The 16,389-nt window shown below is 40.7% G+C and overlaps 1 protein-coding gene across 1 annotated transcript in view; it reads left to right on the top strand.

The window, feature by feature from the left end:
- The window catches only part of myom3 (myomesin 3), a 77,194-nt gene that overhangs the window by 39,951 nt on the left and 20,854 nt on the right, over positions 1 to 16,389 (top strand). Inside the window, exons 12-18 of the mRNA XM_016294345.1 lie at positions 228 to 304; positions 366 to 491; positions 3,051 to 3,178; positions 10,522 to 10,705; positions 11,109 to 11,283; positions 11,741 to 11,862; positions 14,424 to 14,611. Coding sequence (XP_016149831.1) covers positions 228 to 304; positions 366 to 491; positions 3,051 to 3,178; positions 10,522 to 10,705; positions 11,109 to 11,283; positions 11,741 to 11,862; positions 14,424 to 14,611 — 1,000 coding nt within the window. The remainder of the gene's footprint in view (positions 1 to 227; positions 305 to 365; positions 492 to 3,050; positions 3,179 to 10,521; positions 10,706 to 11,108; positions 11,284 to 11,740; positions 11,863 to 14,423; positions 14,612 to 16,389) is intronic.

Below are 16,389 nucleotides of genomic sequence, written 5' to 3'. Positions count from 1 at the left end.
ATGACTAAATACTAAAATGTAATAATAATAATTTATGTATAATACTAAAATGACACCGATGAATGAGAATATTGCTGAGATTCATAGGACTAAAATAAACGTGGATGGCAGCTCAGATCATTTGATCTTGTAAGAGTTTGATGTGTTCATACTGAAATCTTATTCTTTTTATCTTCTCAAATCTGAGCACTATTTGAGACATTGTTGAGATCTCTTCTGAACAACAGAGGAGATGCATTTGAGATTACAAGGGCCTTTTTTTCAGGAAAACATCTGAAAAATTCAAGCTCAGTGCCATATGTCGGTTTGTTTCCTCTCTCTCTCGCTCTCTCTCTCTCTCTCTCTCTCTCTCTCTCTGTGTGTAGATGGACCTGCGGTTGTGGTCGGTGCTCCAGGTTCTCCTCTACAGGTGAAGTGTTCTGATGTGAACCGGGATTACGTGTTCCTCTCGTGGATTCCTCCCAGCGCAGACGGAGCTGCTGCTGTGCAGGGTTACTTCATAGAGAGGTGAAGCATGAGCCACGATGTCCTTCTGACGGCCGCTCTCATGAGCTCTCATCTTAAGAGAGATCCGAGCAGCTTCAAGCTGTTTCTAGGGATAAAACTTGAAATGAAAGACATCATGGTGAGAGAGTACGAGCGGCTAACCTTCCTGTTTCCTAGCAACATGCTGCTTCACTCTACAATGTGCTGCCAGTTTTTGTCTTGTTGGCTTGTGTTTAGTTTTTGAAGATAATTGTATCTTATTATGTATACTTGTGGAGTCCAAAAGTCTGAGACCACCACTGAAAATTCTTCTGTTTTGCCTTTTTTTTATACAATTATTTTTCCATTATGAAACTAAATTATAAGCATAATAGTTTGAATGAAAAGTTGACTGAATTTCTAAATATCCAAACATTTGGTTTGTCCTTTTTGTACTTTAATGACAGAGTTTTAGAATCAGAATGACATTTATTGCCATTTATTGTTCTGTCAGACAAAATAATAGCTAAGACAGATAATAAAAATGAAGATACACAAATTAAAAGTATATTATATAAAAATACACAAAAGACAAAATAGACAATATTTGTCAAACTTTATATAGACAAACTTTGGTGTTCTAAATTATTGCTAGGGTGTTGCTTGGGGCTAGATTTAATGCATTGCTGTACTATTTCTTGAGTGTTCAGAATGGTTGCTAGGGCATTGCTAGGGGTTGCAATGTTCTGAGAGGTCTTTAATGCATTGCTATGCTGTTGCTAATGTCTTTTGAGTGGTTGCCAGGGCGTTTCTAGGGGGTGAAAAGTTTTGAGTGGATTTAAATGCATTGCTATGCTGTTGCTAAGGTGTACTGAGTGGTTGCTAGGACATTGCTAAGGGTTGCAAAGTTCTGAGGGGTCTTTAATGCATCGCTATGCTGTTGCTAGGGTGTCCTGAGTAGTTGCTAGGGGTTGCAGAGTTCTGTGTGTTTTTTAACGCATTGCTATGCTGTGGCCGGTGTGTTGCTATGGGGTTGCTCATAAGTTCAGAGTAGTTTTTAATGCATTGTTATGCTGTTGTTTGAGTGTTCTGAGTGGTTGCTAGGGCATTGCTAAGGGTTGCAAAGTTCTGAGAGGTCTTTGATGCACCGCTATTGCTAGGGTGTCCTGAGTAGTTGCTAGGGGTTGCAGAGTTCTGAGTGTTTTTTAATGCATTGCTATGTTGTGGCTGGTGTGTTGCTAGGGTGTTGCTACGGGGTTGCTCATAAGTTCAGAGTAGCTTTTAATGCATTGTTATGCTGTTGTTTGAGTGTTTTGAGTGGTTGCTAGGGCGTTGCTCAAATATTCAAAGTAGTTTTTCATGCATTTTTATGATGTTGCTTGATTCTTCTGAGTGGTTGCTAGAGTGTTGCTAAGGGTGCACAGTTGTTCAGAGTAGTTTTTAATGCATTGTTATGCTGCTGTTTGAGTGTTTTGAGGTAGGGCTGCACGATTATGACAAAAATCATAATTTTCGATTATTCCCTTGAAAGTGTAATTGCAATTATTAATTATGATTATTACAATTTACATTGAATGCATGCCATATATTGATATGAAAGCGGAAAACACTCTTCTTGAAAAACTTTTCTATAGCATTAAGCCTCAAATCTCAACTATACATTGGTTTGGTTTCTTCTTTAAATAAAAAAGTAAAAATATGCATGGTATTATAATGTTATACTAAAAAATAAAATTCAAACAATGGACAAAACCCTTAAGCTAACCTGTAGAAAGAAAAAAACACACCTTAAGCACGCAGAATAATGTAAGTGGATTTTTTTATTTTTTGAGGAGCAGCAAGGTTTCATAATGCGAACCAGTAGTTTAACTGTAATTCACATGCATCCTCATCACTAGATAAATAAGCACTCTGTTACAAACCCTAGTGAGCTGCCTTGCTGTCTGTGATCTACATCGGCAGTTGCCTTCTAAGAAAGCATCCTAACTGACTCGCAATTGATTTCAGTACAGTTTGGCAACTAAGTCATACATATAAATGCATCTAAATGCTTAACCCTCTAAGCATTTACAGTGGGGCAAAAAAGTATTTAGTCAGCCACCAATTGTGCAAGTTCTCCCACTTAAAAAGATGAGAGAGACCTGTAACTTTTCACTTTAATTTAAATTTAAGTTTTGGGTTTTTTTGTCACTTTTATTAGGTTCTATTAAATGTATGTATAATTTTTATGAATTGTTATTTGTTAGTTTTAGTATATTTAGTTTTAGTTATTTTAGTACCTCAAATTAGGACTAAACGAAAATGAGAAATGTTGCCTTTTTTATACTTCGAAATATTATATTTATATATTTTTGTTTTATTTTTTATTATTTTAAATTGTTTTTTTTGTTTTTTTTAGTTAATGTTTATTTTATTTCAAATAATTCAATGTTTTTATGGTTTTAGTTAACAATAATAACCCTGGTCTAGTGTGACCATGCCTTTACCCGTTCTCCATGAGTCCCTAGCTCTCCTGCTTTTTTCTGCATGCTGTATGTTGCCAGCGTTCTGCACCATTCTCAATGTCTCCTCTTTGCCGTCCACAGGTCAAATCCGAGTACCGTTCCCCCCCACTGATATGCGAGTTTGTGAACTTAGTGACACCTACGCTGTGCTGAGCTGGACTGAACCGGAGCCAAGGGGCAGAGAGCCTCTCACCTACTTCGTGGAGCGGGTGAGAGTTGACCTTCATCCCACGCACTGCTTGCAGTTCAGTTCATTAAGACCGGCCCTGCGGCGTCCTGCGCTCCTGCGCTTGTCGTTTTTACCCTCGACTGCAGGCCTTACAGTTGCATTGGCTTTACACACCGAGCCAAATTAACATAGCACTTTGACTAGCTGGCTAATTAGAGACTGTGAAAGCTGTATCCTGGGTGGCAGCAGGTGCAAAGCGAATGGTTCATTAAAAGCATAGAGACCTTAATGCAGCTCATCCGGTGTTATGTGACGGCTGCATAATGTGTTTCCTTTCCACTTCAAAGCACTTGTTATATTTCTGAGATGTGCTTTGGTTTGCATGTGTGACTTTGAGCAGACAGAATCATCTTTTTAGACTAGATGTATGCATCTTTGCAATCCATGCACAAAATGTTTAGGCACTCTGTTAAAAAATAACTAGCAACCCAAAGCTAGTTAACTGGACAGATCTAGTTTGTTGACTTGTTTTATTCCACAAGTTGCTTTGGATAAAGCATATTAATGAATAAATATAAAAATGTAAATGTTGGGTTTGATGGGTTCAGTGTTATCTTAGTATTATTTATTTACTATAAATAATATTTATTGATATTTTAAAATAAATTTGTATTTTTTTATTTTCAGTTTTATTTTTAATTGTTTTTTTTTATTTCGGTATTAGTCATTTTAAAGTACTTCAACTTAATCTTATTTATTTCAGTTAATTGCCAAGACAATCTATAATTCCCTTTCAGTCGGTCACTCTGAGTCCCATCGGTGACTGACGAATTGGGATCTCGCTTAGAGAGACCAATCCACTTCGAGTGTAAACTAAACAAGCCAATGCACATTGGCATGCGATGATTGCATCCAGCTGCCGCTGATCACAGCGTGAGCATAAAAAGGCAGCAAATGCAACACATACCAGCTTTTCGCTTCGGAGCCAAGCGACAACATCGTTCTGCTCCTACCAAACTGCTTCATGTGTGACGAGTCTAGCGTGCTCACGGGAGCTTTTTGTGTTGGCGGACGGCGCTTCAGCGGTGGTCGTTCCTGTGTCGAGTGGGTTGCGCACTTCAGGCTGCATTACCCCCTGTCGTGCTGCAAACGGCCATTTCCCCTGTGCGTCTCAGCACATAAAAGAGCATTTCCCTAAAAGAGCCAATTTCTCTAAAAGAGTACAATAAGCGAGTGCGTCTTTGTAAAGATGACGGATCGTCTTTTTAAAGATGCCATTTCACCCGTGCGTTTCTGGATGCGGTCGTTACCTGGCGCCGGGTGACCGTTCAAGATGTTGATGCAGAAACGAATCTTCGGGTGCATCCGTCCCCGAGATTGGTTTGCAGCAATCGACCTGAAGGATGCGTACTTTCATGTGTCGATCCTTCCGCGCCGCAGACCATTTCTGCGGTTCACATTCGAAGGACGAGCATATCAGTATGAGGACCTGCCCTCCGGGCTGTCCCTGTCGCCCCGTGTCTTCACGTAAGTGGAGGCAGCCCTTGTTCTCCTGAGAGTACAGGGCATTCCCAACTACCTCAACGACTGGCTCATGCTAGCTCAGTCTCAGCATCAGTTGTGTGCACACAGGGACTTGGTGCTTTCGCACCTCAGCCGGTTAGGCATTCAGGTCAACTGGGAAAAGAGCAAACTCTCCCCGATGCAGAGGATCTCTTTTCTCGGTATGGAGTTGAATTCGGTCGAACAGACAGTGCGCCTCACAGAGCAACGTGCGCGGTCGCTGCTGAGCTGCTTGAATTTGTTCAAGGGCAGGACAGCGGTCCCACTGAAACTATTTCAGAGGCTCCTGGGGCATATGGCAGCTGCAGTGGCAGTTACGCCGCTGGGGCTGCTTCATATGAGACCGCTCCAGCACTGGCTTCATGGCCGAGTCCTGAGGTGGGCGTGGCAGCGCGGCACTCACCGGGTCCAAGTTACACCGGCCTGTTTCCAAACCTTCACCCCGTGGTCAGACCATACGTTCCTCCGGGCAGGAGTGCCCCTAGAACAGGTCTCCAGGTATGCTGTGGTTTACACGGATGCCTCCACCACCGGCTGGGGGCCACGTACAACGGGCACGCAGTGTCGGGGATGTCCAGACCCAAACTGCACTGGCATATCAATTGCCTAGAGTTGTTAGCAGTGCGCCTTGTCTTGAACCGTCTCAAAGGGTGCTTATGAGGCAAGCACGTGCTGGACCGAACGGACAACATGGCGACCGTTGCGAACATCAACCGACAAGGTGGTCTGCGCTCCCATCACAACTCGCCTGCCACCTCCTCCTTTGGAGTCAAAAGGTTCTGAGGTCACTTCGTGCCATTCACATTCTGGGTCTGCTCAACCGTACGGCCGACGAGCTGTCACAAGCTACGCTCCCGGGAGAATGGAGGCTCCATCCCCAGACGGTCCACTGTTTTGGAGACGTTTCGGAGCCGCTCAGGTAGACCTGTTTGCCTCTCCAGAAACCTCTCACTGCCAGTTGTTCTATTCCCTGACCGAGGGAACACTCGGCACCGACGCACTGGCACACAGCTGGCCATGGGGCCTGCACAAGTATGCGCTTCCCCCAGTAAGCCTTCTCGCACAGACGCTGTGCAAGGTCAGGGAGGACGAGGAGCAGGTCCTGCTTGTGGCGCCGTGTTGGCCCACTCGGACCTGGTTCCCCGAACTAATGATCCTCGCAACAGCCCCTCCCTGGCAGATTCCTCTGAGGAAGGATCTACTGACTCAGAGACGGGGCACCCTGTGGCACCCGCGTCCAGACCTCTGGAAACTTCATGTCTGGTCCCTGGACGGGACGTGGAGGTTCTTGAGGTAGTACCTCTTTCCCCAAGAGGTAGTTGACACCATCACTTTGGCGAGAGCACCGTCTACGAGACACGATTACTCCTTGAAGTGGAACCTGTTCGTCGAGTGGTGTTCTTCTCGTTGGGAAGACCCCCGGAGATCCCAGATTGGGGTTGTGCTTTCCTTTTTGCAGCAAGAGTTGGAGAGAAGGCTGTCTCTCTCCACCCTTAAAGTCTATGTCGCTGCGATTGCTGCTAACCATGACCCCGTGGAAGGGAAGTCGGTAGGGAAGCATGATCTGGTCATCAGGTTCCTTAGGGAGAAGGCTAAATCCTCCCCGGCCCTTCTCTGTACCCTTTTGGGACCTGTCTCTAATCCTACAGCACTACAGCAATGCCGTCTCTAAGCAGAGGATGGCCCACTGGATTGTGGATGCCATCACCCTGGCTTATCAGGCACAGGGTTTAGTGTCGGCTCGCTAAAACTGCTCCAGAGTGTCCGTACTGTAGGCCCTGTCCATCTCCTCCGTCCCCTCGGCAGCCAGACATGGCAAAACGTCTGGCGCCAGGCCCTCACACGCTGAGTCCGTGAGAACCGGTAGAGGGCTGGGTTCTATATGTAGAGACCTAAGTGGTTCCCATATGTGTAAAGTCCACGTATAGCCTCAGAGCCCGTGTTTCCCCAGCAGACTTCTGCCATTTCCATGATGGTTACAATCACCTCTAATCTTCCATATGCACCTAAACGGATGTCATATGTGTAAGTGCTTCCGAAACCTCCTTCGGGAAGGATGGGGCTTCCGCAACGTTCCTGTTCCAAGTGGAACGGGTACGTTTTCCCAGTGTTATCCAATCTCACTGAGTGGGTAGTGCTATGACAACAGTGACTGGTCTTCTTGTTGCGAGCTCTGGCCTACACCACAAAGGGGTGCAGGTGGCTCACACAGGACACTGGAAGGGGCAGCATCCATGGCGCTTTGGTAGGGATCCCAATTCGTCGGTCACCGACGTGACTCGGAGTGACCGACTGAAAGGGAATGTCTCGGTTACGTATGTAACCCTCATTCCCTGAAGGAGGGAAAGGAGACATCACATCCAGTCGCCACGGCTGCTGTACCACCACTGAGCAGCCGGGTCACAGGCTCGGCTCCTCAGTGAAAACCTGGTATGCGTTGCATTTGCTGCCTTTTTATGCTCACGCTGTGATCAGCGGCAGCTGGATGCAATCATCGCATGCCAATGTGCATTGGCTCGTTTAGTTTACACTCGAAGTGGATTGGTCTCTCTAAGCGAGATCCCAATTCGTCGGTCACTAACGTGACGTCTCCGTTCCCTCCTTCAGGGAACGAGGGTTACATACGTAACCGAGACGTTTTTTAATTTTACATTTTTCATCTAATATTTATTTATTTATTTTTGAATTGTTTTATTTTCAGATTTCTTTTTAATTTTAGTTTTAGTAATTTTGTTATGTGTGTGTTTTTTTATTATTATTATTGGTGTTTGTTTTTTAAAAAAATTCAGCATCTCTAGTATAAGTTTACATTTTTCATCCAATACTTATTTTATTTCATTTTTTTTTCACTTGCCGAAAATTTTATTTTAGTCAACAATAACAACACTGGATGAGTTCAGTATATGAAAACATATCCTAAAAATCCTAATATATTTTTTTAAATTATAACATTTGAATTTATGCACTTTACAGAATATTTTTCCCTGGGAATCGAACCATGACATTGCCGTTGCAAGCAGCATTGCTCTTCCTGTTACTAGAATAAAAATTACATAAATTTCACTGTTGAACACTGAACTTTAGCAGTCAACACTGCAAGCATTCAACTGCAACTTTGTTCATTAAAATGCATTCTATTATAGTTGCATTGCAAAAAAAATTCAGCATCTCTAGTATAAGTTTACATTATTCATCCAATAAATTTTTTTTTCACTTGCCGAAAATTTTATTTTAGTCAACAATAACAACACTGGATGAGTTCAGTATATGAAAACATATCCTAAAAATCCTAATATATTTTTTTAAATTATAACATTTGAAGTTATGCACTTTACAGAATATTTTTCCCTGGGAATCGAACCATGACATTGCCGTTGCAAGCAGCATTGCTCTTCCTGTTACTAGAATAAAAATTACATAAATTTCACTGTTGAACACTGAACTTTAGCAGTCAACACTGCAAGCATTCAACTGCAACTTTGTTCATTAAAATGCATTCTATTATAGTTGCATTGCATCACTATCTGTATGTATATCTGATTTCTGGGCAAATCCAGTAACCCTAGCAGACATTAAATTAGCTTGGTAAAAATGTAATGTTACAGAGCAAATAAAATGACCCGACAGGCTTAACACAAAAAAAAAAAACATTTTTAAAGTTTAGCTTCTCGGTTTCTGATGTCCATGGCCTCCAGCACTGCAAAAGGTCAAGATCCTTCTGGTTTTTCGAGGGCAGTTTTAAAGTTTCAGATCCTCTCTTCGTTAATCACAGTGTAAAAGTGCTCGGAGTGATTCGTTCTCAGAGCAGAGGAGGTCGAATCTTCCAGTTTTAGGCACAAGAAAGAGCTCCAGCAGCTCGCTGACTCTGTAATGAGCAGGAGAATGCACACACTGCCACAGGACATGCACTTATTGGACTCTTTATAAGAAGAACCATAATAAAACCGTCTAGTTCTTCGGGATCATCTGAAATTGTGGGGGCAGAAATACATATACTGTATGAAAAATATTTAAATTCACATTTACCACCGGGCACATTTTATTATAGAGGATATTGCAATACTTTATCTTCATGGAGACTTGCTACTTTATGCAAGTGAAATTTATAGTTAAAAAATACAATTATATATATACAAAAAATTATCAATTCCAGGCAAAATAAACACATATACTGGCAAAAACTTATTTTTGTCTGATTTCTGATCTGTACGTTTTTATATATGTAAATTTTTTAAACTATGAATTGCACTTGCATAAATTATATATATATATATATATATATATATATATATATATATATAAATTCAAGGGAACACACATGCTAACCAAAAAAAAAAAAGTCTAATTTCTGGTCTGTATATTTTTTTATATGTACAAAATATTTTATGTGTGATTGTCCATTTATGTGAAAATGTTGACTTAATGTGATTTTATTTTTATTTTTAAAACTAAATTAAACGTACATAAGTTATATATACAAAAATGTATAATATACAGACCACAAATTAGAAAATCCTAAGGAACACACGTGCTGGAAAAACACTATTTTTGTCTAATTTCTGCTCTGCATATTTTTAAATCTGTAATTTTATTTTATTTTTTTATAAAAAAATGCAAGTGTAACTTATAGTTAAAAAAATTACATATACAGACCTGAAATTAGACAGAAATAGGTTTGATTCAATGAACACACATACTGGCAAAATGTTTAGCTTGAATGTACTGTAAGTCGCTTTGGATAAATAATAAATAATACATTACAGTACACTACAGTCTGCGATTGCTAACACACAATTCATGAAACAATTCACCATTTTCTCACAACTATAAACACAATCTCAAAACTACACACAAACATGTGCAAACTTCAAACTTCCAGGTCAAAATCAAACATTTTAGTCAAAAACGTGTTCTCTTTTGTCAGACTCAAACTTTGGACTCAGATGATACACAAACCTGTCAAATGCTGCCTAGAGAACACTAGTGAGATCAATTCAAAACACTGTTACAAAAACCTCCTTTTGGGAAATAGGAATCATTTTGCTAGTCAGTGTCTGGTACAGTATATGACATAAATAGAGGGGTGCAGATACAGTAAAATTCAGCAATAAGCTGAAAGAAAACTTTACTTCCATTACACTACTGTAAAGGATCTTACAGTAGATGAAAAGCACTACAAGAGAAAAGTTCAAAGACCAAATATATACAGTAAACAAAAATATACAGTGAATATACAGTAAACACACATTGGAATAAAAAAATTCATTCATTCATTCAGCATCATCTGCCAAATTGCATTACAGTATTGGTAGTATCCTTATTACTGTAGTTATAGCCGTTTCTTAGTCTTCTGACAAAAGACTCCTCTGCCTCCCCTAGACAGTCGTCTCTCAGTTCCTCAAAAATAGAGCACATGTAAGGACTACTTGGCTACAAATCAATTCAACAGTAATGAGTTTGTACAACATGTACTACAGTATTTACTGTACATAGAATAATGAAAGTTCTCTCATCTGAAGTACTGCTACTATGTACTGTAATAATATTGTGTGTGTAAGTAGTATTGAAGCCCTGTAGATGAGTCTGCCCTGTAGGCCAACTTCCCTCATGGTCAGTCCATGCAGAAGAACATGGTCAACTATAGTTTTTTGTATTTCATCAGGAACAAATGACCTTTGACCTTATCCAATTAATTATATTTTCTTATTTTTCCTATTGCTTTTCCATCCATCTCCCACTACTATTGGGCCAAATGAATCAGTTATAGTGTGTTAGCAATCGAGAAAAACTGTAATGTAAAGATGACTGTTTTGATTTCAGTCCCTAACAGGGAAGGAGAGCTGGCATCTGGCTAGTATGGATATGACGGTTCTGTCTACAAGATTTGCTGCGTTTGACCAGCGGAAGGGAAAGTCATACACTTACCGTGTTCGCTCTGTTAACAAGTATGGCATCAGCGAACCGTCTCTTCCCAGTGAACCCATCTCAGTGGGACAGCCGCTAGGTAATCATTTTCTTAAAGGAACAGTGCACATATAATAAAAATTTGTCATTATTTACTCACACTCAAGTTGTTCCAAACCTGTATGAATTTGTTTCAGCTTTTGAACACAAAAAAAGATATTCTGAATAATCTTGGTAACCAAACAGTTGATGGTAGCCATTGACTCCCATAGTATAGAAAAAATACTATGGAAGCCAATGGCTACCGTAAACTCTTTAGTTACAAACATTCTTCAAAGTACCTTCTTTTATGTTTAGAAGAAGAAAGAAACTCATTCAGTTTTGAAACAAGTGGAGGGTGAGTAAATGATAATTGTTTTTTGGGGTGAACTGCACACTTCTTTTCCACAAGGGTAGCGTGTATGTAAACCAGTATGTTTGAGAGAGGGTTTTCTGTCTTTTAGGAGTTCCTGCCCCACCACACGGCGTCCTGTCCATCCGAGACACCAACAGCTCTGTCCTGTTGCAGTGGAAGGAGCCCAAAATAACAGAGGGTATTGTGGGATACTATCTGTACTGCAGTGAGGTTGGAAGTGGACAGTGGAAGACCATCAATAATAAGCCCATCACCAAAACCAGGTCTCTCCTTGTATCCTGTTTGAGAGGCAGTTAAAGGAATAGTTCACACAAAACTGAAAATTCACTGTTAATTTACTCACCATCATCCCATCCAAGATGTAGATGACTTCTTCTTCAGTAGAACAGTAAAGAAGATTTTAGCTGAAACCGTGGTGCTTGGTGATTCATAAAATCCAATGGCTACCGTCACTTTGAGAGTCAAAATAAGCATATCAGGCAACACAAAATTAATATCCATGGCTCCTGACGATATATTGAGGTCTTATGAAGCGAAATGATCAGCCTGTGCAAGAAACTGAATATTATTTACTACATTATTACCTGTAATCCAGGTATTAATGTTGTAAATGACCTGAGGGTGAGTAAATTAACAGCACATTTTCATTTTTGGTTGAAGTATCCCTTTAAGACATGTAATCTACAAAACCTACTAAAACTGGTTTCCTTCTTCGCTCAGGTTTACAGTTGATGGCCTGAAGACCAATAAAGAGTATGTATTCCGGGTGAAGTCCGTGGGACTGGCGGGAAACAGCATCTACTCTGAGGAGTCTCCTGCCGTTCGAGTGAAATCAGCGATATGTAAGAGTCTGACCCGCCTGTGAACCAGACCAGACCCTGCAGGACAGCAGTTTTAAATATGATGCCGTTTTGTCTAAAGTGCTGCTGGCTGTCCGCTTCAGCTCGGGAAAACCGTTTATAGTCTCAGTGTGAATTGATCATTCTATGATTGAGCTTCCTGCATGACCAGATACAGCTGATTGACTCTTTTGACTTGGGCCAGTGAGCAACCACCTAACATACCCTAGCAACCACCCAGAACACCATAGCAACCACTTAAAATGCTCTAGCAAAAATCACAATATTCTAGCAATCACTCAGAACACACTAGGAACCACTTAGAAATGCCCTAACAACAAACCAAGAACAACCTAGCCACCACCTAGCAACCATCTAGTCAAATTTATTTCTATAGCACAAGCAATAGGCCATAACACCCTAGAAACCATCTAGAAATAATGCCCTAGTAACCGCCCAAAACACCATAGCAACCACATGGCAACCCCTTAGAAAACCACCTCCATTAGCAGAGCCCTAGTAACCACATAGAATGCCCTAGAAATTAGTTAGCAATGCCCTAGCAACTGTCTAGTACACCATAGCAAGCACCTAGAAATGCCCTAGCAACCACCCAGCAGTGACCTAGCGACGCATCAGTACACCCTAGTAACCACCCATAACGCCCTAGAAACCAACTAGAAATCAAGTCAAATTTATTCAACCACCCACAGTAGCAGAGCCCTAGCAACCACCCAGAGCACCCTAGCAACCATCTAGTGATGCACTATAACCACCCAGAACACCCTAGCAAACCACCCACAGTAGCAGAGCCCTAGCAACCACCCAGAACACCCTAGCAACCATCTAGCATTGCCATAGCAACCAACCAAGAACACCCTAGCCACCACCTAGCAACCATCTAGTCAAATGTATTTCTATAGCACAAGCAATAGGCCATAACACCCTAGAAACCATCTAGAAATAATGCCCTAGTAACCACCCAAAACACCATAGCAACCACATGGCAACCCCTTAGAAAACCACCTCCATTAGCAGAGCCCTATTAACCACATAGAATGCCCTAGAAATTAGTTAGCAATGCCCTAGCAACTGTCTAGTACACCATAGCAAGCACCTAGAAATGCCCTAGCAACCACCCAGCAGTGACCTAGCGACGCATCAGTACACCCTAGTAACCACCCATAACGCCCTAGAAACCAACTAGAAATCAAGTCAAATTTATTCGACCACCCACAGTAGCAGAGCCCTAGCAACCACCCAGAGCACACTAGCAACCATCTAGTGATGCACTATAACCACCCAGAACACCCTAGCAAACCACCCACAGTAGCAGAGCCCTAGCAACCACCCAGAACACCCTAGCAACCATCTAGCACTGCCATAGCAACCAACCAGAACACCCTAGCAACCATCTAGCATTGCCATAGCAGTACACCCTAGCAGCAACCAGAACACCCTAGCAACCATCTAACTATGCACTATAACCACTCAGAATACCCTAGCAAACCACCCACAGTAGCAGAGCCCTAGCAACCACCCAGAACACCCTAGAAACCAGATAGCAATGCCTAGCAACCACCCAGTATACCCTAGCAACAACCCAGAACACCCTAGCAACCGTCTAGCAATGCACTCTAACCACTCAGAATAACCTAGCAAACCACCCACAGTAGCAGAGCCCTAGCAACCACCCAGAACACCCTAGAAACCAGATAGCAATGCCTAGCAACCACCCAGTATACCCTAGCAACAACCCAGAACACCCTAGCAACCGTCTAGCAATGCACTCTAACCACTCAGAATAACCTAGCAAACCACCCACAGTAGCAGAGCCCTAACATCCACCTAGAACACCCTAGCAAACACATAGCAATGTGCAAACTTTTCAGGCCTTAGCAACCTCATATTAATTCCCTAGAAACCACCCACAACACTCTAACATTGTGTTCAGTAAATGTAAACGTCTACTTGTGTTTAACGTAGCATTCTGCTGTCAGTAGAGTACAGAGGTCGTTTCAAGCTTCGTTATATGGAGCAGAAGAGGTGAGGTGAGGTGAGCACACGTGATGCTCCTCCTGCTCCTCACAGTCGTGACCAAAGACAGGCCTGTTACAGCAGAGAATGGCTCAGTCCTGACAGTAATAGACTGTCGTCTGACGCTTCAGCCTACTTAACCATATTTTGGGGACTTCCTCGTTTGTAAAACTGGTATAAAAGTTTTTTTTAATTTGTAAAAATGCAGAAAGTTTCCTGTAAGGGGTAGGGTTGGTGTAGGCTGAGAGAAAATAGAGTTTGTACAGTATAAAAACCATTACGCCTATGGAATGTCCCCATTTAGATAGCTAAGTAAACGTGTGTGTGTGTGTGTGTGTGTGTGTGTGTGTGTGTGTGTGTGTGTGTGTGTGTGTGTGTGTGTGTGTGTGTGTGTGTGTGTGTGTGTGTGGATAAAAGCGTCTGCTAAATGACTAAATGTACATGTAATAGCAAACATGATGTGGTTGACTTTAGCAGTGCAACGCAGCAGCCTGTGACCTCTGACCTTCCTCTGCCCATTACTGCAGATGTTCCATCTCGTCCATCAGCCATCACTCTACTGCGCTGCACCGGAGCAGAGATGCTGATTGGCTGGAGAGCCCCGGCCAATCACGGAGGAGACCCTGTGCGCGGCTACTTCCTGGACCAGAGGGAGAAATCCCAGAGTTCCTGGAGAGAGATCAGCATCAAGCCCACTAAAGAGAGAGTGTACGAGGTGAGCTGAGAACAGCACGATTCAATCAGCCGTTTACAGTACCAGCAGTTTCCATGCTGTCTTTGTGATCAGCTGCTCTTTTGTTACATGCTGTAAATCAGTCATAAATACTGTTTATTGCTCAATATTTCATTGCAGTCATGCCAAGAAATGTTTGACCTGCTCTTCTGCCTTCGTCTAACTTTAAATGTGTCGCCGAGCAACCATGGTGTCCATGGAGACTTCATTAAAACTTAAAGCGCTGTTTATTTTTGATTGTTTTCACGGTTTAATTGGACCGTGTTCTAGCTTGAACACAAAATAGTGGTTTGATGAAAAAAGTGATTGTTAGAGAAGGTGATGTTTAATTTGTGGAGTTTATAGACAGAGGCCACGGCCGTTATCGTTTTAAAGCAGGATTAAAGCAGGTCTGTCATTAGTTGATGCAGATGCGTGTAAACTTAATTATTAAACAGTTGTTGTTTTGTTCACGCTGACATTCTCAGCTGATTATTGGTTATTAAAACAGGGATTTTAAGCATGATAATGAACAAAGCTGTCCACAAACACAGTGCAAATCTGTGTTCTGTTTTGAAATAAAAAATCTATGACAAAATGTTCTTTTAGATGAGCATTAGTTTGTTTTAGATCATTAAAATGCTTTGATTTTGGTCTGCACCACATCAGAGGTCTTGACTTTCTCTGCTGCATTTAATAATTAAAATCAAACAACAATAAATATATAATCAAACTAAATCTATTGAATTGGTATTCAGTTAATTGATTCATTTATATTTTATAGAAAATAAAATAATAATTAAAATTTATTTATTTATTTATTTATTTAAATGTTAGTATAGGTTTTTTTTTCTTTTCATTTTTATTTAATTATTTAATTAATTTAAAAAAATTAATCAGTTTAATTGTGCCCTAATTATATGGCCCAAATACAACACCCCACACAGTGTTAAGGTATTGTGGGCCCTGTTATTTTAGTAATATTTATATAATATTTATTAAGTATGTAGTATTTATCAATATTTTGAATTAGATTTTATTTTGATTTTAATTTTTTATTTTAATTTTAGTTTATTTTAGTCATTGTGGTATGTGCTTTTTTTTCTTTTTTTAGTTTTTGTGCTATTTTATGTTTCTTTTTCATTTTTTATTTCTATTTATTTCTTTGTTTTAGTTTGAGATTTTTGTGCGTACTTCAACTTCAACTTATTTTATTCCAGTTAGTTGCCATGGCAACATTTACATGAATAAAAATAACCTCTGAAATAATAAAATTAAGACTGAAATAAAATTAACAAAATCTATATAGACATATAAAAAAAACTAAAAACAAATAGGAACAAAAACAATTTAAAAAATGCAAATGTTTGTTATAAAAAAAAGATTCCGTTTTAAAAAATCTGCTATTTTCTGTTTTTAAAATTAAAACCGAAAATACAAAAATAAAAACAAATTTAAAATATTAATGAAAACTCAAAATAGTATCTCAACAATACTAAAATAGCACTGCCTTAAAACTGAGCAATAATAATAGTGTTGCTTGCTTCAGCAAACACCAGTAATGAATCATATAATATTCATTTTGAGCTCTTGGTGAACAAGCCACATTTTCTAAAGGTTTGCTGCCTGCTTTGATGAAACAGAACATGTTTTATGGGTCTGTTCTTGTGTAAAGTGTCATGAGTGCACAGCGCCCTCTGATGGACGGAAACGGCATCGGCCTCCTGTCTCTTTCTATTAACATGCCCTCTGAAAAACAGGGGGGGGGGGGGTTTGGGGGG

This window comes from Sinocyclocheilus grahami, unplaced genomic scaffold (assembly GCF_001515645.1).
Source record: "Sinocyclocheilus grahami isolate Dianchi unplaced genomic scaffold, SAMN03320097.WGS_v1.1 scaffold316.1, whole genome shotgun sequence".
NCBI classification, from domain to species: Eukaryota; Metazoa; Chordata; class Actinopteri; order Cypriniformes; family Cyprinidae; genus Sinocyclocheilus; species Sinocyclocheilus grahami.
The sequence above is the reverse complement of the archived record's forward strand: the minus strand, read 5'-3'. Positions and strand labels throughout refer to the sequence as shown.